At 37.3% G+C, this 24054-nt stretch overlaps 1 protein-coding gene across 1 annotated transcript in view; it reads left to right on the top strand.

Annotated features, from left to right (window-relative positions):
* Positions 1-18816, top strand: part of LOC142345017 (uncharacterized) — a 32443-nt gene extending 13627 nt beyond the window's left edge. The window contains exons 3-4 of the mRNA XM_075397100.1: positions 5900-7087; positions 18491-18816. Coding sequence (XP_075253215.1) covers positions 5900-7087; positions 18491-18816 — 1514 coding nt within the window. The remainder of the gene's footprint in view (positions 1-5899; positions 7088-18490) is intronic.
* The last annotated feature ends 5238 nt before the right edge of the window (positions 18817-24054 follow it).

Below are 24054 nucleotides of genomic sequence, written 5' to 3'. Positions count from 1 at the left end.
AGCATATAGTTCCTCCCCCCCGCGAGGGGGGTCGGAACAAAAAACAAGCTATGCTTGCCAATAATTTAGTGGATGGCCTCTGGATCAGATTGAAAAAAATCACTTGTGTATAATTTTTAAATTCCTAAGACATGTTCTCTGCAGGAGATTATTTTGATTTTGCCTCTCTCTTCAAGAACAGATGTTATATTTCAGACTGCATGTAAGGAAAACAATTATTATTTATAGCAGAAATGCAGAACAATTTTTTTCACAAAGTTCAATTAGTGCATCGAAAGAAATCAAAAAGTTTATTATTGCTCCGTCAAAAATTTTGTTCTCAAGAATTACAACAAAGTATCATCGAAGGTTCTCAAGTTTTGCATTTTCTCGTCCCATAAAATTAATATGATATATAAAATAGAGATTAAAACATTATTGCTTACAAGAAACAAAAATTAATTACATAACCTGATTAATTGCTTATTTTGTATTACTTTTTATTTGAAAGTGTTTAAATTGAATCTTTTGATGAAACAAAAATGGGTTTCAATCATGTAACGAAAAAGTAGTTTGGGTTGACAACTCAGGTTTAGTTTCAGATATCACTGTTATCAATCTGGCTGACTCTTTGTTAAATTATTAGCAATTTCCTGACGAGCAAACTTTTGTCTTAACCTGACATCATTAACATTTGAGAAATTTTTCAGGACTAGGAGCACTTCAATTACTGCCAGATTATAAAAAAAACTTGAGAAAACTGGAGAAAATTAAAGCAAAAATAAAAATCCTAGCTTAAAAACACTTGCTAACAAACATATTTGAAATTCCTACATAGAGATTTAGTTTAAGTCACTCAAAGTTACTTCACCCTAATCGAGAAGGTTCTGGAATCAATTTATAGAAATAATTCATAGGCTACATAGTTTCTCGATAATCAAATCCAGACAAAACAGCATCTGATAAACAAATCAGTTTTTGAGGTTTGAATTTTTTATTGCAATTGGTTTGGAGACTACTGTGCTATCGACCCATCAATTTCAATTCTTTGATAGTCTGTCGGATATATTTGCTTTTGTTTCTTATACGTGACAAAAATTTTTTTAGTATTAGCTGTTAAAAAAAATTTGTTAGTCAGCAAGCTTCGTTATTTCAGTTTTGCTTATAAAGTTAGACTGAGATTTTTTGTAATACTGCTTGCTAATACTTCTTATTTTTGTTATACTTTTCGTGCTTTTTTGTATTTAGCATGTGTTGTTCAAAAATGATGTAGTGACATGCTGATTTGTTTGTCCCATTCGAATAGAAGATGTTGGTTTTGAAACCAATGCCTGCAGATTTTTTTTTTCAATTTCCTTAATTATTCAAATTTCAAACTTTTCAATTTCCTCAGAGTTCTTTTATAGTATCAAATAGTCAAAATAATCTCTAATTAGGAGAGTTTTTATGGCTCAATCAGACTGATGTTTAAATTTATGCTTTGATTATTTGTTTCTTATAATGAACTTGGAAACCAAGATCCTTAAAAATCTCTAGAGGTACATATATATATATATATATATATATATATATATATATATATATATATATATATGTATATATATATATATATATATATATATATATATATATATATATATATTAATAATAATAATAATAATAATAATAATAATAATAATAATATTGAATTCAACCAAACTTGGTTACAACCAGCTTGGTAGTCCCCAGATTAGGGGAGAAATCAAGCTTCAATAATTAAAATTTCTCGAAAACTTTCCATCCTGAAGGGTAACTTTTATATTTGAATCTCTTCAATGCCTCCCCTTCCAAGAATTTCTTCACTTCTCTTCGAATCTGACATGGAATTTTGTGTCGTGAATAGTTAGCAAAACTGTTAAGTTGAGACAAAGAATTATTGAATCGGGCTACTCTATTAAAGTATTTATCTTCAGAACGTTTCCGAAATGTTTTTCTCGCTTCAATAAAAAACTTTTCACTTGATCTGGTCTTTCGACAACCAAAAGTAATTGACCAGTGGTCTGACGCATTCATAGAAGTTAAGCCCACTAAAAATTTGTTAAGCAGAATTAGGTCGTTAAGAACTAGAAAATAACTGACTGGCAATAGGCGATTTCGAGTTAGGCTCTCAACGTATTCTTTGTGACCCGGAACAGAACCGCAAGTTATCCATTTTAAACATGATCTCTGCAGTCTTTCCAAGCGTTGAAGATACTGTGGTCCTGGGTTCCAGGCATTTGATGCATAAAAGACCGCAGAGAATATATAGGTTTTCACCAACGTGCATTTGACAGTTTCTTTTGTCGTACGGGGTATAACTTTTCTTAAATGATTCAGTTTTTGGAAACAATTATTTACCGCCATTTCGAGGTGAGAATTCCAAGTCATGCTGGCCGTAAAAATTAATCCGAGATTTTTAATTTTTTTTTCATTTTTGATGGCAATTCTTTTTGCAAATAACTCTGTAGACGAAATATATGTATTTTTGTATGAGAACTCGAAAATGCTGGCTTTGTCAAAACTGAAATTTAGTTTGTTTGAACCAGACCATTCGATTGCTCTATTTATATCAAACTAAAGTTCTTCACGTTTTGAAATCTGTCCTATTATTTTCGTATCATCGGCATAAAGGAATGTTATATTATTAAGTTGATCAGGTAGGTCATTTATGTACACGGAGAACAAAAACACAGCAAATATTGATCCCTGAGGACCCCCGCTTGAGATTTTTGAGAAAGTCGAGTAACTGTCTGCACTTTTTACTCTCTGCTGTCGATCAACCAGATAAGAAGCAAAAAAAATTCAAAAACTTTTCATCGAACCAAAAACAAGCGGGCTTTTGAAGCACAATATTAAAATTAATCGTATCAAAAGCTTTAGCAATGTCCAATTAAACTGTTATCGGGGATGAATTTTTGTCTAAAGCTTGATATAAGTTATCACAATATAGTAACAATTGGGTTACTGTTGAATGTTTTTGCTGAAAACCATGTTGAGCAGTGCAAAGCTTCCATTCGAATGTCTTCTTAATTTGTTTGTAAAGTTTTCTTTCAAAAACTATAGAAATAGCACAGAGCATTGCAATTGGTCTGTAGTTTTTAATTTCCGTTTTGCTACCATTTTTGTGATGAGGACGCACGTGTATGTTTTTCCAGACTTTGGGAAATTGACATGCGTTAATAATGCAGCTAAATATATACAAGATTCTATTTATAACGTACGGCGCAGTAGTTTTAAGGAGTGATGGTGTTATTTGATCATAAGAGCTGGCACCAGATTTAGTTTGTGATATTTCGTCTAGCACATCTTTTGCGTTGAATGTGATATCGTCTAGAAAAATCTCTGGTTGAGCTGTTTCAGGCACAACAATGTCAGAATTATCTTCGATAAAAACTGAAGAAAAATGCTCGTTGAAACTTTCCGCAATTTGCTGAGAATCCATTATATCTTGGCCTCTGTATTTCATTTTCTCGGGGAAAAATTGTTCATGGTTTAGTCTTCACAAAAATTTGTATGCATCGTTTTTTGTTGAAATACAGAAACCATCGATAAAATATTGTTTGTCCTTAAGCGAGGATAAACTTAACTCCATCTCTAAATTTCTAATTTCCTCTGATCTTTTGTTTGTTTTCCTTAGCGTCTTCAGCTTGTTTTCTATATGTACACTGTACACTATGGAAAGACATATAAGATGGTGCGTCAAGCCGGCGTTTTGTTATACGAGGTATTGACTTTTCACAAGCATTGTAGAAACTCTGATAAAAGCAATGCAGCAAGTCAGTGAAACATCTGTTTGACATAGTGGGGATTTCAAAATGAGAGATGAATAAGTGCCAATCAGCCGTGTTGATGTTGAGTTTTTTAAAGAGAGGCTTTTGTTCTTTTCTTGTGAGTTTGACAGAAATTTCTGCTATGAACAATTTGTGATCTGAGAAGGAATTAGCCTCAACCACTAGATTACATTGCTCCAGATTATTGCATAAAAAGATGTCGGGAAAACAGCTGGAGTTGAGGATTGAGCAAAGGTTCAGAGCATCTATATACTTTATGAAAGCTTCTTTCATATTCATTACTACTAGAAAGTGTATTCAAGTCAGCATGTGAAAAATTAACATCACCATTCATAATTATCAGCTTTTTCTGAGTACTGGAGTTGAAAAGAGACTCCAATTTAAATAATGCTATACTTATTGAATTTCGTAAATTTGTATCAGAAACCCGGTATTTGCTGTTTTGTGGAGGGTTATATAAGGTGATGATTATTAATACAATGTCGTTCAGGAAATAAACAGAACATGACAAAAAATCAAAGTCTGTTTCAATTTCTGCTGCTGCTTGATTGAAACAAAGATTTGTTTTGTGAGCAATAAGAGTACCACCGTGAGTTCCAACTTTTCTATCTTTTCTGGACTGCACGAAATATTGCTAATTTAGGAAAATTTCTGAATTTCTTACTTCATCTGTAAGCCATGTTTCAGTTAAGCAAAGTATGTCAATATTATGTTCCCTTAATAAAATATCGAGATTCATTCTGCGATCAATTGTTAAAATTGACCGGCAGTTCAATAAACCTATCTTCAGTACTTGTTTTTCCTCTAGTCATGATCGTGAAATTGTTTGATGACCTATCTTCTGACATGATTCTTCTACTGAGAGAGTAATGTCTACGAGCTGGTTTTCGACGAACAACGCTCCTGATTTAAATTTGACTTCTGATCTGTTAATGTTCAGTTTTTGAGCAAGTTTGAAACGATAGTCAAGTAGCTTCTTTTCTTTCTCCCAATCATCTTTGGATAAGAAAGCTTTCACAAAAATGTTTTGAGCCTTCAATTTTTGATTCGACATCAGGAGCAGTCGATAGTTCCAAGGATTAGTCAACTTAACTACAATTGGACGTGTTCTTTGTGCTGCTTCATCAAACTTCCCCAGCCGGAAAACATCTTCAACCATGATTTTGTCAATTCCACAAGACTGTGCAATCTCTTCTAGTTTTTTCTTGTCGTAGCTGATCAGCTCTACAAAAGAAGTTGTTCCCGTATCATCTTTGGGTCTCTCAGCAACTCTAAAAAGAATCAATTTGTTTAGGTTTTCACTTTTTGAATATGATTTTTGTCACTTGGTGTTTTTGAAGAGAGCTGTTTATCTGTTTCGGAAATTTTTGAATTCATATTTGTGTGAACATTTCTTATGCAATTGCGAATTTCAGTTTTGAATGATTTCATTTCAGATTTCAAGTTGCCTTTCATATCCTCAATTTTTTGAGATAGTTCGTCTTTAATGTTTGACTGATCTTGGGGAATCACGACTTGATTTCGACAATGTACACATGCCCAAAAACATCCATTAATGTTCCCCAGTATCCTAAAAATTTCCTCTGACAGGTCTGTGCAGTTAACATGGAACCATTTGAGACACTTGAAGCATTGTATGCTAAATGCAGTACAATTGTTACTACATATACCGCATGGAAAATCTTCAGAAGACGCTTGTTTTATTTTAGAGCCTTTTTTGTGAGGCATGCTTTTTAAACTGCCCAGTGGCACCTCACGGAACCTAAGGACAGCTTAAAACTACTTCTTTAGGGATGCCTCAATGGTACAAAACCTTTTGGGGGAACAGTTCTTCTTTTTAAAATCAATAAAACAACCAAATAAATGGAGCGATCTAACCGGATATATTGAGTCCTTTTTCTAGCTTCAGAGTGTTTTTCCACCCCAAAATAACACTCAGGACGCAAAAAAAATAAAGCTTTCTCGTTCTGAAATTTATGATAATTCTTTGATATATCAGATCTTTTCTCAACGCTTTTCTTTAAGGCAAAGCTAACGCTTTTGATTCGTATTGGTTCGTATTTGATAACGAGTCAACATTTTTTTAATTAGGACACTATTTTTTCTTTTAGCCTCATATGAGCTCCAAGGATCAAATACGAACCAAGCTTCTAATCTCCCTACAGCATCCAACATAGGGATAGCAGGAGTGTGGCTGCTCGAACTGGACCAACAAAACACAGGATCTGTCGTCTTCAATTATACGAAAGTTGAGGTCACCACGCCGATTGCCCCAATGGGTGCAACTACTCAGGGTCCAATGGGGTCAAGTACTCAGGGTCCAATGGGTGCAAGTACCCCTGGTCCAATTGGAGCAACGTCTGAGGGTCCAATGGGAGGAAGTACTCATGGTCCAATGGGATCAACTACTCAGGGTCCAATGGGAGCAACTGCTCCTGATCCAATGGGAGCAACTACTCCTGGTCCAATGGGAGCAACTACTCAGGTTCCAATGGGAGCAACTGCTCCTGATCCAATGGGAGCAACTACTCCTGGTCCAGTGGGAGCAACTACTCCTGATCCAATGGGAGCAACTAGTCCTGTTTCAATGGGAGCAACTACTCCTGGTCCAATTGGAACCGTTACACCTGGTCCAATGGGAGCCGCTACTCCTGGTCCAATGAGAGCCGCTACTTCTGGTCCAATTGGAACCGTTGCACCTGATCCAATGGGAGCCACTACTCCTGGTCCAATGGGAGCAAATACTCCTAGAACAATTGGAACCGTTGCACCTGATCCAATGGGAGCCACTACTCCTGGTTCAATGGGAGCAAATACTCCTGGAACAATTGGAACCGTTACACCTGGTCCAATGGGAGCAGCTACTCCTGGTCCAATGGGAGCAACGACCCCTGGTCCAATGGTTGCCACTGCTGCTTCTCTTATAGAGTCAACTGCTCCTGCTCCGCTCGGAGGAACTACTATCTTTCCCTTGGGTGCAACTACTTTGGCTCAGTCGTCAAACCCATCAGAGAGTGTTAATATAACCATAATTTCCTCAACTACATCTTCTGCAAACCTATCAGTTGTAGACTTCGGGGGGTCAGTTGCAATTGCAAACATTGTGGCATCGTGTGATTCGGATGATAGCAATGTTTGTGAGTCTATCACATACAGCACCAATCAAGCAGCTACGCCATCTGCATGGTTAAGCGTCACCAATTTGGTACCTGGATCAGCTTACAAGATTACTGTTGACCAGGCTACCCACGATGGAAACGCGAACACTCTTCTAGGAAACTCTGTGAAATTTTGTACAAGTAAGTCAATCCATGAGAAAATTAAGTATTTATTAGACCAAAAATATCAATTGAAGTGTTGACAACAACATCTGCGCCCGAGTAATGCTTTCACCTATTTGACATTATAGACCCCCAGCTTAGTGGTCATAAAACATGTAACCCCCATTACTGTTACTATATAGCATTAAATAGGGTGTTATAGTTTCCTCAGGTGCTATAATGTGAAGACCCCTATAAAAATTGTATGGAGTCCAATCAACCTAATATTGGAGTCCAATAAAAATCGCAATTTTGTCTGTTTTTGAGTAATTCTACTGCCATATTAACTCATTTAACATTCTGACTGCAAATCAATTGGAATCAATGTTTTCTGCTGTTAGTTAACTATTGAAATTGAATGCATCTTTCCGCCAATTTCTGATTTTCTCAGTAAACAATTGATCGCCTTCTCGCTAGGGCGTCTAGGCTTGGTCATCAAAGCAAGGACGAAAACCTCAGAACAAACAAAAAATGCATTGCGCCTAATTTGTTGTGCTTATACATGTGCGCTACAATTCTGGACGGAGGTCAAAAATGGCAATAAATACACTGTCCAGCTTGCTATTTAAAGTCAAGCTAAAGTCATTTCGTGGGTCCAGCATTCTCTTTTCATAGCATATTTAGTCTTTTAAAACAGCGTGATTCGAGGAATTAACTTTTCTGGGAATTAGTAGCATCTTTTTTTCTATTTTATTGGTAGATGTATTTTTTTGGTGGAGCTTGCCAGTCTTGCGTCCAGCATCAGATTTGAGAAGAGTTAAAGTCAAAACTTGAGTCGAGCTAAAGTCGGCTATCATACAAGTCTTTCCAACTTCTTTTATGAGATTATTTGACTCAAGCATAGTCTTTTCATGATATTTATTAACAAAGAAGGGTCTTTTCATTTACAAAGGCATTTACATTTGAATCTCTGTACCATCTTCTGCTCTCCGTAATTGCGCTTGATTAATTTTTAACCTAATGCCGTCAATGTTATCATTTTCATCTCATTTGCACAAAAAGCTAGAGTCGTGACTTAGGCACAACGGAGTAGTAAAGAGGTTAAGGCAAGTAGTTCTAAAGCGTGAACTTCTTCAACTCGTTCTGAATGGTTCCAAAATCTGTCCGGATACTTTGTCTTTGCTGTTTGCTTTCGTAACTGTATATCCGCTATGTTCTTACAGTTGCATTACAATTCAAATCGTAACTATTTGATAATCTTAGTTTTTTAAGTATCGAATTGGACTGGATTCGCTACAGATCACGCAATACGGGATCTTTTATGTATACCAGTTCCATCTGGTAGAAAAACAAACCGAAGACAAAGATATATGTCTGAGAACTGTTTATGCAAAAATACTTAAACTTAAACTTATGTTGGATTTGGCTTTTGTACTCACGAGTTGAAATACCAGAGGTTGGGGTTCGTAACAGTTGAATTACAGCTCCAATAATTCGTAGATACAAGACACAGTAACAATTAAATGTTCAAGAACAATTTAACCGCAAACAACAGTAGCACTTTACTTACTGCTCTAGTCAGTTTATTGTTGCAATATTTTGCTAGAGTTAAATGAAGAAAGCCGTTATCTGCGGCTGCTTTTGCTGTGTGTTGTTGTATTGCTTTTTGTTGCCCTCCTTTTTCTCCACATCACGCGACTATGACTATACCAGTAACTATAACTAAAACTGGGACTATTAAGATGACTAATTGAAAACAAATACAAAAGTTTTTCCCTATCTCAGTTTTTTTTTTGCTGATGCATTTTCCTAAGCATGTTGTGAAAGCTCACCCTCAACATCGCTGGCCCTGTTTTCTTTCGTGAAAACATCTTCGTCAATCGGTAGCAGTGGAGCGAGCTTCAGAACAGGCCTCTTGTAGACTCCGTCTTTCGTTTGAACCGTTGCCGAACGAATTGCTCCGTCAGAACCTTCGATGGTTTCTGTAAACCGATGAAGTTTGTAATACCCTCATTTGTCACTATCTTCCACTACCCACAAAAGATCACCTTGTTGAAGATTCTGTCTGCTTTAGACTGCCATTTCCTTCGACTGTTCAGCGCTGGCAGGTAGTTTTTACGGAATCTGTCCCAGATGAGGTCTGCGTAAGCTTGTGTTTGTCGAAAGAGTTTCCAATGATCGACGAACTCCTCTGCGCATGGTAAATATAGTAGACAAACGTTTTTGTTACCGAGCAGCATGTGATTTGGGATGATAGTTTTTAAACCTTGTACACCAAAACTGACTGACGTCATTGGTCTAGCATCCAATGTTTGCTCAACAAGACATATTGTGGTTGAGAGAACATCTTCAGCAATTGACTGATTGCCCAGCACGGCGTACATTGCCTTCGTGCAACTTTTGACCAATCTTTCCCACACTACTCCAAAGTGTGGTGCGGCAGGAGGGTTGAACTTCCATCTGATTCCTTGTTGAATCAGATGTTCTTCAGTTCGCTCCTTATTCCATGCTGCTATGTACACTGCCAATTCTCTTTCGGCTCTCACGAAGTTTATCCCGTTAACGCTAATCAATTTTACTGGTTTGCTTGTTCAAGCAATGAATCGCATGACTGAGTTCAGAAAACGATCAGTGTCAAGCTTTGATACAATCTCTATATGCACCGCGCGCAAAGTAAGGCATATGAAAAGGCAACACCAACGTTTTTTGTTTCTTCAACCAATCTTTACTATGAATGGTCCGAAATGGTCCACGCCCACATTTAAAAACACTGTTGAAACAATACTTGTTCTTCACGTAAATCTGTCATTAGGTACCGTTGTTCGGGCTCTTCTTTTTCGAGACGTCATGCATTTGTTTTTGATTGATCTCAAAGCATTTTGTATGCCTTCTGTTTCTTTAACACTTAGTTTTTGTGTTGCCAGCTGGTGTCTTTTAAATACGCGCTAGAAGTATGCCATTGTGTTAACCAGTCGGACGAAATTGCTAAATCGTTCACATTGAACGATTGGTTCTTTTTCTTTGGTTGTAGATATGAAGGCCATTTGTTCGTTTTGTTCGTCGGAGGTGAATTCTAAATTCACCTGTTCAGGCCATTCGTTATCTGGTTGTTTCAACCAGGCCGATTCAGTGAGCCACTCACTTCTTTTGAGTTGATCAACACTGATGGGTCTTGTCCCGATCTTGGTTGGATTGTTGATACCACTCACTTGAATCCACTGTGAAACGTCAGTTGTATCTAAAATCTCTGCAACTCGATTGGCTACAAAAATTTGTTGTTTGCGGTGAGAGCTGTGTATCCATTGCAGAACAGTAGTAGAGTCTGTCCAAAGGTTACAACTTTGAATCTCTGATTCGTGTTCTTTAACTATATTTTCTTTCAGTCTCACTGCCATGATTGCCGCTTGTAGTTCCAAACGTGGTGTCAAAAGGTGTCGCTTTGGTGCAATTCTGCACTTTTCGACTACAAAAGCTAAATCTACTGAGTATTCCTTGGGCTTCGAATGTGAGTATGCCACTGCGCATATTGTGTCTTCGGATACGTCGGCGAGAAAATGAAGTTCCCATTTGCTTTTCGCTGTGCTAAATTATCCTCTGTCAATGCTGGTTTCTGCTACTTCTGAAAGCTGGTGTTTCTATTTCAAAAACACTTCTTTTTCGTTAGGTTCCAATAAGTTGTCCCAATGATGCCCATTTGGGGTCCAGGTTTGCTTCAGAAGTCATCTCATGTAAACGCTGAATGGTGCAAACAGCCCAAGAGGATCAAACACTAATGAAACTAGAGACAAGATCTTCCTGTGGGTGACTGGGGTTTCAACTTCTTTCCTATTAACCCTGCAAACCTGTTAAAAATCTTAAGTAACAGTCCACTGAAGTCCAAGCACGGACGAACCCACCTTATTAGGTTCTACTTCCACTTGTTTTGTGTCTCTGATTGATCTTAGGTCCTCAGGGATTTCTTTGGTCTCTTTATTGCAGTTAGTGATCCACTTTTTTAGTTCAAATCCATATCTTGACAGAAAAGGTTTCAATTGCATGAAATTATTGATTGCTTTTTCAGGAATGTCAACTGACGTGATGAAATCGTCCATGTAGAAGTTGTTTTAGATTGCTTTTGCTGCACTTGGAGACTCGTCCTCTTTGTCAATCGCCATTCGTTTCAGAGCGTAGTGTGCTTACGTTGGTGAACTCTTTCCACCAAAGACATGACGTTGATAATCGTAAATCTGCACAGGTTCGTTCTTTGTTGGTCGCCACAGGAATATCAAGCAGCTTTTGTCTTGTTTAGGAACCTGCACTTGCAAAAAGCTTGATTATACATCTGCAGTTAGGGCTATTGGTCCTTCTCAAAATCGGTATGTTATTCCGACCAATCCGTGTAGTAGATTATCGGGACCGGCTAACAACTTGTCATTTAGGCATATATCCTTGTATTTCGCAGCAGCGTTGCAAACACGGCACACTTTACCGTGCGTGTTTGGGTTCCATACTGGATGGTGTAGCAAAGACCATTCCTTTCTGAAAGTTCCTTTGTCTTCCGATTTGCCGAGGATCTTCACAAATCCCTTTTCAGCATCTAAATCAATTGACTGTTGATACAATCCTTTCAATTTTGGTTCTAGTTGGAATCTTCGTTCCAGTGAGTAGAGCTGACTTATGGCTGAGCCGTAGTTGTTGTGAAGATTGGGTTCTGGTTCACTACAGAGCAGGCCCACTTCGTACCGTTCGCCTGTAATTTTGGCGTGGCCTCTAAAAATTTATGAGCCTGTTGCTTTTTCTTTGACTGACTGACGACGTTGGTTTTGGACGAATAGGTTTCTATGTCCCACCAGGACTGAATGTTTTCTGCCATTTTCACATCTCCTGTGAAGGCAAAATGACAAACATTTTGTCCCCTCTTGCCCTTCATGGGTCCACTGACTACCCATCCTAATTCCGTCAGGACAGCGGCGGGTTCACATCGCGTTCCTATCTTGTAGTCTAATGCCTTTTGTAGTTCATAGCCATCTTGACCGAGAATGATGTCAACTTCCGTCAAATTGAAACTTCTGTTTGGAAGTACACTAGAGTGTCTGAAAATTCGTTTCAGTTTGTGGTAGTCATCGTTTGTATTTCTCAGTGAAACTAACGGATGTACAAACGCCTCAAGGGAGTGCACACTTGAATGCAGTCGCTTTATTGTTAGAGGAACCTTTTCGGTCTTCAGATCCTTTGTGCCGTGAATGCCAGCTATACTAAGCGTAACGTCTGTGCCTCGAGCCTGCAATTTTTCGCTCGCATGCTTCAATCGATGAAGGATACCGTTGATCCACTATCGTGAAAAGCAAATGTGTTTAGTCGGTTACTGCCACTCTGGATTGAGACCGGAAATATCTGAAGAAAGCTTGTAACTTCGTCACTTTGATTTATTTTTGCAGTCCCAGATATCCATAATATAAGCGTTGCTTCCTCACTGTTATATATCGATTGTTAATATTCATGTTCTTGAAAAATGGACAATTCCAAATACGGTGGACGCCATCAAGAAGCAGAGATTGATTGCTTTGCGTTAGCTTCGCTTCTTTTACGTTGGAACTGGCTGTGAAATTTGACGTCTTCGAGAATTTTTTCTCTCCTTTTGGTATTGCGCCTGACTTCTTCTTTGCGCTAATTTTTCAACGCTGAGAATCCTTTATGCACGAAGACCATCCATGATAGCCATTTTTCAAACATGATCAGATCGGGCCAGTCCTCGTCCTTGTCATCAACATAGAACCGCCATTTCTATTTGAGTATCTGTGGTAGATTATCAGCTGCCGTATACAACGTTGACTTTCATTGCAGAACACCAATTTGTTTGTATTCTTTGAGCAAGTTTACAAAGGTGGAGACAATATTAGAAAACTGAATCAGGCTTGCTGAGTCATGAGGTTTTACTTGATTTGGTTTTCGTAGGCTCTCGAGCGGCGCATCTATAATTACACGCGTTCTTCCAAAATTTCTTTCTCGTATGCTCCGGGCAGCGTTGTAAAAATGTCCAAAATATCCCATTCCCGAGATTGCAGACTTTGCTTAGCTCGTTAGTAGCGTCCTCAAATGGCTCATTTTATCTGAATATGAAATTGTGCGGTTATCTTCTGTTGCGATAAATATGCTGGACCATTTAGGCCACTCCAGCGGGTTTCCGTCAAAACTATTCAACTCCAACTTTAGCAAACTGCTACTGCTGGATTGTCCAATGTTAGTGCGCATAGCTACTGTTTGCAAAATATCTCTGTGTTCAACACTTGCTGAACGATCCCGAGAGTTTAGATAACGTGAATCATGCCTATGTTGACTCCATTCAGGGCTGACATCAAAGCGGGTTTTTGATCAAGTTGGTGTTTGTGTTTCGCTCATAGTATTGGCCCACTCCGAGACAACTCTCTTGTTTGGGATCCAATTGAAAGGCGACTTGTCACAAGCTTTCGTTGACTGAGAACAAACATCATTCTTCCCAAATGTTGTGATTGGCAGTTTGCGCTCTAACTCTTGTTCTCTTTCCCGAAGTTGATGCTGCATCTCTAATTCATTCATCTGCGTTTCTAGCTCAAGTTTCTTTCTCTCAAACTGTGTTCCTTCGAGTTTCTAAGTTTGAATTTTGTTTCGAATTTTGTTTCTAAGTCATTTTCGAAATCCCTCATTTTTTCCTCAATCCTTCTTTTCGCTGAGGATGTTTCCGAACAGTTCTCTAGATCTTGATTATTTGACTGTTTTTTTCGTGTAACGGTTTTCAGTGTCCTGTGGTTTGTATTGTCAGTTCCTTCTAAAAGACGACGATTTTGATCAGTCGGCAATGAATCGAATACTGGCGGTTCTGCTTCAGAAGCAGAAATAGTTGAATGACTTTGTTGATTTGACATACTTTTCTATCCGTGAATATATGGTAACCAATCGTAATTTAAGCTTTTGAAGAATTTCCGTTGTTCTGTGCGATGCAAATTTAAACAATTTTTTTTTGTCGAACTTTTGCTAAAATCGGCTGTCAATCTCTTGTACCTGTTGATAAACTGTTTTGATTTTGCTGGGCCGGTACTTGTTCTTTGTAATGTCGTAGCCTTCTCGTGTTTTTTGTCGTAATTGCTCTGAGCAGTCCTTAATCTGTTTATCCAGGTTGCTGCAGCTCCGTGATTGAGTTTTTCTATTTCGTAATTTAGGCAGCAACTTGGTTCGTTAATGAAACTCTGAGGTACCAAGAATTTAACTTTGTAGTTTCTTCAATAAACTTTACAGCAGTTTGTATTGCACTGTCCGGGTCGGTGGACCAAATATAAAGGTTGGTCTCCCAGTAGGTTGCGACGAGGAAAATTTCACACGGTCCAGCTCGTTCTGATTTATTCCAAAATCTGTCCCGACATTTTGTCTTTGCTGTTCGCTTCCGTAACTGTATATCCACAACGATCTTCCCATTGCATTACAATTCAGTTCGTAGTTATTTGCTAATCATAGTTTTTTCAATATCAAATTGGACTGATGTGCTACATATCACACAATACGGGATCTCTTTATGTATACCAGTTCCATCTGGTAGAAAAACAAACCGAACACAAAGATTTGTGTCTAAGACCTGTTTATGCAAAAATACTTAAACTTAAACTGATGTTCAATTTGAATTTTGTACTCACGAGATGAAATAGCAGAAGCTGGGATTCGTAGCAGTTGAATTACATCTACAATAATTTGTATATACAAGAGACAGTAACAAATAATATACTGCTCCTGAATAACTATCAATGCAAGACACAGTAACAAATTGCTGCTCAAGAACAATTTTAAAGCAAGACACAGTAACACGTTATTTACTGCTCAAATCAGTTTATTGTTGCAATATTTTGCTGAGTCATATCAGGAAAGACGTTATCTGCGGCTGCTTTTGCTGTGTGTTGTTGTATTGCTTTTTATTTTTCCCCCTTTTCTCTACATCACGTGCTTATGACTGTACTAGTAACTACAACTAAAGCTGGGACTATTACGATGACTAACAGACAACCAATACAAAAGTGTTTTCCCTATCTCAATTTTTTATGCTGATGCATTTTCCTAAGCATGCTGTGAAAGCTCAGTCTCGAGAAATTGATTTTAAAGCGGAATGACAAATTGGTGTTTGGACAATTTTTTGGTTTTTGATAGAGGATTTTTTTTCTCACGTGCCCCCATTTTCACTATTTTTGCATCATAATGTTTGCTAGTAGTATTGAAAGCGATAAACTTGTTTTAAGATAGCTTATTTGCATTTTCGATCTTCAACGACGCTTTATCAATGCGGAGTTTATTGTTTTCAAAAAATATTATTGTTTTTTATGTCTTTCGCACGCATTTGTTGCCTATTTTGTTGTGCTCTCACTTAGTCGTTTCAATGTCAGGTTGCATTGGGTTACTAATTGGACACAGTTGAACCAATTAAATGTTAGCCGTTGATAGCTAAAAATTGTAAGATTTTGACACTATAATTTTTCATTGAATATCAGCGGATTTTTCTACTTTTGTTTTTTTGTTGTTCTTCTTAAGTCCTATCACTTATCGCAAAAATATGTACAATCTAGGCTTATAAACGTAAAATTTTGTACGGTCAACGCTTAGTTTACTGCAATACTATGTATGACCTACGCTAAATTCGACGCAAAATTTTTATTTGAGGTCCATGCTAAAATAAACACTAAAACATGTAAGAGCTACGCTTAGAAAAGCAAATTTATTTAATATCTACGCTTAAAAGCGCAAACTTATTTAGAATCAACGCTAAATTCAACGCAAAATTGTGTAATATCTATGCTGAACTGAACTCAAAATTATGTCAGATCAACGCTAAAAAATTAACGGAAAATAGAAACGGAAAATTATGCGCAATCTACGCTTAGAAATGCAAAAATTATGTAAGATTAACCCTAAATTCAACACCAGTTTATGTAGGATCTACGCTTAAAGACGCAAAATTATATAAGATCTAAGCCAAATTCAACGCAAATTTAATTATCTATGCTTCAAAACGCAAATTTATAAAAAAGACCTACTCTTAGAAACGGCAAGGTTTTTTCTACAATTCAAGCGTAAATTTTAAATAAATTTAACGCACTCAGCGTCAATTTTACATAATTTTATGTTTTTAGCGTTGACATCGTAGACCGAGTCGTGCGTCTTGCGAGAAAGGTTACGCGTGCGACTGTGCAGAAGTCATTTCGTGACATAATCTTGGCTTAACAATCGAATCACCTTGATAAAGGCCAGATGTTCTCAGTGGCTTCAAGTAGAGTCACGTCAACACCAGGAAATGAAAATTGCAAATTTAATATGTATTATGATTCTGCTTGCTTTCTGGCTTGGTGAGCCATATTGTAAAAATTATTAGAAATATTTTTCATCGTACGCGGTAGCCATGAGGTTAAAACAGAACTCTCTGCGTTGAATTTTGTGTTGTTACTAGCTGCCCCCTTACTTTGAATAGAGAACTGCCACTTACAATGATTACAGAGCTGTCACTTTCTTTGAACACAGAGCTGCCCATTACTGTCATAACATCATGCACAAAATTAATCCTGCTTTCTCAAGCTCAGCAAGCTTTTACGTACACAAGCAAACTCAAAAAATGTTAACTGAAACAATTTCAAGATGAATTTTACGTGAAAAAAGTACTATTGCGGGAGGGATTCTGTAGCATAATTCTATAACAATAAATCTTTTTTTAATGTCACACGATCGTGCACAGAAAAAGTGTAAACAGTTTTTTCTTGAATGCTAGGAGGACGCGAAAAAACCCAATACGGTGCAATTACTTGGAAATATTTGAAGTCCAATTACGTTTCATTCTGTATTGTATTGAATTTATGATACTGCCCTCCCTCCACCCCGATAACAGTAATTTCTCTATTCGTATTTTCTTCGTTTATAATTAATTAGTTACCCTAGTGATGAGTGAATTTAAAACTTGCAAGAATCTTGCAAGCTGATTCAAAACTTGCAAGATTCTTGCAAGAATCTTGCAAGATATCAATCAAGCCAAAAAACTAAATCAGGTTAAAAATGTTGTAGAAAACATCTTTGAGGCAAATTATTGTTTATTGAACAAATTACAAAACCGAATTCAATAAAAAATTTTTTAGCCCGGATTCAAAATCTTGCAAGAATCTTACATCTTCTTGTTTGTGACCCCTTCGCGCAGCACACAATAACCCCCCGCCTTCTCTGTGCCCCCTTTGTTGTTCATTTAGATGTTCATTTATATGTTTGCCTGTTTCTTTCTTCAGCGCGATAACCCCCCGCCCTTGTTTGTGACCCCTTCGCGCAGCGCGATAACCCCCCGCCCTTGTTTGTGACCCCTTCGCGCATTAGTCTTAGCTCTTTCGGGTCTTTCTTTTTCTTTGATGGCTAGAGACCAGGTGCGCTCCTTATGGAGCACAGTAATGCACCGGCTCTAGACCTCAAAAAAGCTAAAAAGGCTCACGCTAAAGCTAAGACAATTTTACTGCTGCAAAAATCTTCACCCTTTCTGTGTTTGCCCCCTTTCCCAGCATTTGAATCGAAAAGCTTGCAAGATTCTTGCAAGCTTTTCGATTCATCTTGCAAGTGAATCGATAAGCTTGCAAGATTCTTGCAAGTGAATCGAAAAACTTGCAAGAATCTTGCAAGCAACTTGGTACCCGTATGCATTCACTTGCAAGATTGCTTCCAAGTTGCTTGCAAGTTTTTCAATTCGGCGATCACTAGGGTATCTACACTATCTCTGTAATTTTTGCTATGACAGATATAAGAAATCTTACAGATATAAGTAGAAATGCAGTTTTTTGTCGAATCATCCGTTTGCACTGTGACCCAAAGAAGTTGAAACGTTCCAAAAGTATGTCAAGAAGCGAATTGATCGGGATTCACGAGCAGACTAATATAATGTGGTTTCTACTAGACGCAAGCTGAAACATCGACATGTAAACGACTGTTTCAAAGTCCTGATTATTTTTCCCTTAGCATTATACAGCTACTATTAGCCGTAATTAGTCCCAAAAAGTTACAAAAAAGTCGCAGAGTAAAACAGAACTCCAAAGCACTGAGATTTTTTGGAGCACCAAGATTTTCTCCCATTTCAGGGTCAATGTTTTTTAAACTGAAATGAACGTGATCCAAGTCTGCCGTGCCTCAAAGAGGAATTGAATGTTCCAGCACTCATATGGAGTTCGATCTACACTCGAACATTACTTAGGACTAACAAATCTTGAGATTGGTAAAGTTAAATGATTTTTCAAATTTTCTCATGTAAGACTCTCCACTTCTTTCATGTATTCACAACTAAAAATTTGTGTCAAGTAATGCACGACCATTGCTATAATCTGATACATCTCGTAGTTACGAGTTTAAATTTTTGTCAGCAGAGCCAATCAACTGAAGAGGGGGTATGTTTTAGATGAAATAATTTAAAAAGATTAACTTTAATTTTAGAACCGAACCCCAATGTTGTGGTATCGAAAGTGAACAGCACTGCTTTGAGTGTGGAAGTGGGAGTGATAGATGGAAGTTTTGACAGTGGAAATGTGACTTTCTCCCCTTCTGTGTCCGATTGGACATTTAGTGAAAGTGATCTCCCACTCACCCTGGCTGGTCTGGCTCTCTCTACCAACTACACTCTCACTCTCGTGTTCGAAGTTGGTTCCCTCAGAGACTGTGGGTCTGGGGGACAAATGGTCACTGATCCAATCACAGTTGACTATCAACCAGGTCAACATTATGATGATAAAACCCAAATGGAGATAGTAAATTCACTATAGCTGTTTCAAGCGAGTGATTTTTATCAATTAATTAATTGAGTTCTATTCGGGCTGACTTCTTCATACAACTTTATTTTGATTCTTTCAATTATTCTCAATTAATAGCATATTCTAATATGTCACCAACTCTACAAAAAAGACAGAAACCTAATAATACAGATTGTAAACTATATAATGATTTTAAGCAAAACTTTGTAAGATAAGCGGTGAATGCGGTGAAATTACATAAATCAGGCGGTGAATGTGGTGAGAAAAAATTTATCGCCTGGTAGCGGTGAAAACACATAATTTCACCGCTGAATTTAGCGGTCAAATTACATAAATTCATCGGTTAAAAAAATGTCCAAATTATTTGAGACAAGCGGTGAATTCGGTGAAATTATTCACCGCTATTCGACCCCAGGCCTAGGTGTCAACGCTAAAAAGCGTTAAATTATGTGAGATTTTGTTGTGGCCTGAAGTATCCACTGTATTGCTGTAATCTACTTTCAAGTTATACTTGCAATTTTTTTTTTAAAAAAATCAGTTGGATGCAAGTGAAACTGGAAAGTGTTGAAAGCAGACAAAAGTAGTGAAAGTATCAAAAAATTTTATTTTTAAACCATTTTTTCTATATGATGGAGCAAAAAAAACGACCCCCCACCCCCAACCTAGGTTTTTGAACTCTTGCTGTAAATTAATTCACCGCCAAACCTCGACCCGGGAAGTAAAGTGAAATGTCGCTCTGTTTTCTTGTATTTGAGGTTGTTCAGTTGTATCATTTGTGTCGCTCATTTTAGCATTTCAGAAAGAGTGCATTTGCGTTGGGGTTGCAGTCGTATTTAAGAGCAACTAATTTGTAGATGCTCTTAGGGAAGAAACAAATTCGGCGTTGCTTCTTACATAAACTCGCGCGGTATTCGAGGATTTTTGTGAATGTTGCCGAGTTTTGCAGTGTGATTTACGGCTACTATGATCGGAGCGAAATGGGTATCTGCAATTGCTTCGCGAATGATGGTAACTGTACCAACATTAATAACCCCCATCGTTTTTGGTTGTTGTTTTGGCTATTTGGTATGTTTGGGATAAAATGTAATCAGTCGGACCCATTTGAGCCATAAGCATGTGTTCATTGCTAAGATTGAAAAATAGAGACAATATACCCAATGAATTAATCAATTATTTATTTGATAGAATTTTTCGTAACTGATGGTAGTGCTCTATGATCAGTAAATGTGTGTAAAAAGTTGTCCAAAAAGTTGGTATTTGATCGACCGTGCCACATTGAACAGTTCTGGTCTGTTTTATGCTATCACGATGTGCGACCAGAAAGAATTTTTTTTTACAAAATCTTCATATTTTTTGCACTAATGATGCTTCCAAATCGGCTCGATCAGCATTGCCTTTGACTCTGGCCTTTGGCTGGCATGTCTGTTAGACACATTATAAAAGTGTATATACCGGTTGGCTCACCACTGGCGACATTGAGGTACAATTTTTTACATTTGAAGAGCGTTTGTATGAATACGGAGACTCTACTATCGCTTTATTATTATGCAGTTGTGGTCACTTGTGCCGTAGTCATAGTTCGTATTGAATTCGGTAAGCAAACTACATGTGAGTTTGACTATAACGTTCATCATTGTCGTCTAACGTGTCTTTGCTTAAAACATTTTTGTCTCTTTGTTTTGATTTAAGAATTTTGCCTGAATTCGGATTTCGGATTACTTTGACAAGATTTTTTTGCCACAATTGTTACATTGTTTTAAATAATAATAATTGTGGTTTCTGCGTAATCGCAGTGGAACAGCATTATTCCTACAGTAGCCTGTTTTCAGCTGCCCTTTTTCTTAACTAATCCCCACATTTCAGACTGATCTTTTCATGAGCAGCATTGCTCTTTTTTTGGTGACTATAGCCACTTTTTTTGCGTCTGAGACTTTCACGTGGTACCATCATTGCAGCCAACATTGGTCAGGCTATGGTCAACCTGTAGCTATGGTTTAGTTAGAGCTCATCCTCACACAGACAGCTTCACGGAGGCAGGGGATTGAACTCTCAATCATTGGCGTGTGAACCACACACCTTACCTCTCGGCTATCACGCCATCAGTGTACGGGAATTTTCCTTCTGTAGTACGGGAATTGTGTCCTGAGGATGAAGTTAGTCTATATCTCGAGCAGTGAGTTGATCAATGTCTTTTGACTGCTAAAAAATTATAAAATACTATAGATATTTGGTGCGATTGCGTTGGAAAAAATTTACTGAGGGATATGGTCGAGTTGTGTTGTTGTTGTTGTGTGATTTAGATGTTTACGAAAATGGATTTGATTTCATATATCCATATCAATCTTAATATCATATGTTAGCGCTTTTTGGGGTCTCATTATAGTTTGTGTTAGAAGTTCCCGAAAAATTTTCACCGTCCGATTTGTTTGCGATGAAAAAATCTCAAATAAAGTTCTGCAAATTTTTTGGAGAAAAGAATTTAGGTTTTTTTTCTGTTGGTTCGCCTTTCATAGTTCTACGAGTGGGGAAGAATACCAATCAAATGTGACATTTCTTCGTTTCACTAAATTTTCATCTATTACGTTTCACATTTCCCGTGATGTTATGCCGTCGGTTTCTTTGCCTGAATCCTTTGAACAAAATAATCCATCCGTGCCCTAGCTTAGATATGAAATTGAAGCAGCTATTGTATCACATTGTTTATCTCTACAAAGAAAGCCATCCACTTCCACTTATTGACACTTGTTTATCGATGCATTATTCAACTGTTCGTTTCCTGGACCGCAGTCCCATCAGTTCTGAAAACATTGTATTCCAATTGTATATCGTCGTCCCAGTACTGCATCAGTGTATCCTAAGAGCACATTGCTACCTCATTATGTGCAGTCTATTCGCATAGCTACTTTTTTCTGAAAAAAAGTCTGAGCATTCTTGGTTTTGATAGCCATGATGTTCATACGGAAATCATGAAAAATTGTTAAAATTTCGAAACTAAATTGAAAGTTCGGACGATGTACTTTTTAAGCATGACTATGACTTAAAATCTTAAACCATTGCAAGAAACGTATTAAGATTCGCAAAAAAATCACCAACACCAATAAATACACGCCAAAAGCAATAAATACACTCCAAGTGCCTGGAAACTGACAATATTGGGCCAAAATAGCAATTTCTTTGTTTTTATAAGAGGTTGTAATGGAAATTTGTATAAATTGTCTATTGTACAATCACTTTAATATTCTCTCATTTTTTAGTAAATCAATTTTCTATTTTGGTTAAACTCGCTTTTAACCCAATCATGCGCAGGTTTATAACCGAACAGTTAATAAGTGCTGCAGTTTTCTAATTAACAAAAATTAAATAAAAACAGAATTTATAGACAGCTGGTTCGACTGCAAATTGAGGAAAATGAGGATTTTGACAGTTTCTACACGAGCAGACAGAAACTGCTCGAGAGGCTACCCTCTTCAATGTGTTCCGCCTCAATGTTCCGCCAATGAGGTTAAAAAAACTTTGTCATACAAGAGATTGTCAAACAAAGTTGATGAAAAGCTTGCAGAATTGCCACGAGAGCAAGAGACGGAGACACAAGGGATAGATTGGTTCAGTGGCACTAGCAATGTTGCTGACTTCAAGATTAGATACCAGAAAAGTAGTGGATATGTTTGGTGGGTCCCAAGACTTGTTTAGATGACTGCAGCAGGAAAGAGACAGCACAAAGGTGCAAATGTTGTGAGATATGTCCACTAGAGATGTCATGCAGAAGACACAGAGAAAGAAACAATCTTGAATCGAAGGTAATTGGTTCAAAATTGACTACACCAGACAAAAAGAAGTTGGCTGCGATTAACAAGTGCAAGACAGTAGGCATGCTAGTGGACATTGCTTGTACAGATCACACCGTATCGAACGCATATGCGTTCTCGGACTTGGTACCCTTTCAATCAGTGGTTAAAACACAAACTGAGATACCCCTAATGTGGAGAGCAGACGCTGCGATAGCAAACTCTCGAACAGATGTGACTTCCCAAGTGAACTCAAGGATGTTCTCTGTGCCTGAGTTTTCTTCGAACTTTCTCTAAGTCTCAGAATGTGCTGAATGGAGACATAGCTTCCCTTTAAAGAGGAGGAACAGCTGCGTGAAACTGCAATTCAAGACAATTTCCAAGAACCCGCAAAAAGTGAAAAGTTTTGGTTCACACAAATTGGTGACTTGAAATCAAGAGTATGCGATGCGTCGCGTGCACGTTAGCCAAGATCACAAAGATTTCAGTCCAAAAACTGGCAGACACTCATGCACAGTGGAGGCTGAAAGAGAGTTCAATGACATAATAGAAAATTTCAGATTTAAATTGCAGTCAAATTTTAGATTCTTCATTCTGTTCGCCGACCAGAAGAGTTTGTTTTTATGAACTTTCTGAACGCAAAGGTTGTGATAATGGCAAACTGGAAGCTGATTGCAATCACTGTGGGGACGCTAAAGAAAAATAGACACAACAATGTAAAGGAACTCCTCTCAGAGCAGTTCAAGACGTATTAATTCGACTCAGGCCCTCTTCGACCAAACCAAATACGCAACAGATGAAATTCTCTCTGAGACCTGCAACAGGGCAATGCTGGATTTGACAAGATGCTTGATCAATGACTACGCACTTCCCACGTTGAAGTCAAGGAAAGTTTTTCCTATGCAGTTTGAATAACAAATTTACCTTTGCCACTCGGAGGGGAAAGACGCCCAGCAAGTATGAGGGGTCCGAAACATAGCTTTTCAACAAATGATATAGATATTTTTGGTGTAAGAGTGTTCATGAGGAAGACAGGAAGGGACGTCAAGAAACATAACCCAAGAGTTCAGATAGACTTTTCTCGAGGTCACCATAGCACGGACAGCGGATACTTGTTATATATATATATATATATATATATATATATATATATACCTATATATATATATATATCTATACCTATATATATATATATATATATATATATATATATATATAACAAGTATGCCTGTCCGTGCTATGGTGACCTCGAGAAAAGTCTATCTGAAACTCTATATATATATATATATGTATTATATATATATATATATATATATATATATTTATATATATATATATATATCTATATCTATATATATATATATATATGTATATATATATATATAGATATAGATATATATATATATATATATATACTTATATATATATATATATATATATATATATAGACTTTCAGATAGACTTT

Source organism: Convolutriloba macropyga, chromosome 8 (assembly GCF_964194025.1).
Source record: "Convolutriloba macropyga chromosome 8, txConMacr16.3, whole genome shotgun sequence".
Lineage (NCBI taxonomy): Eukaryota > Metazoa > Xenacoelomorpha > Acoela > Convolutidae > Convolutriloba > Convolutriloba macropyga.
This window is presented reverse-complemented; position numbering and strand designations above follow the sequence as displayed.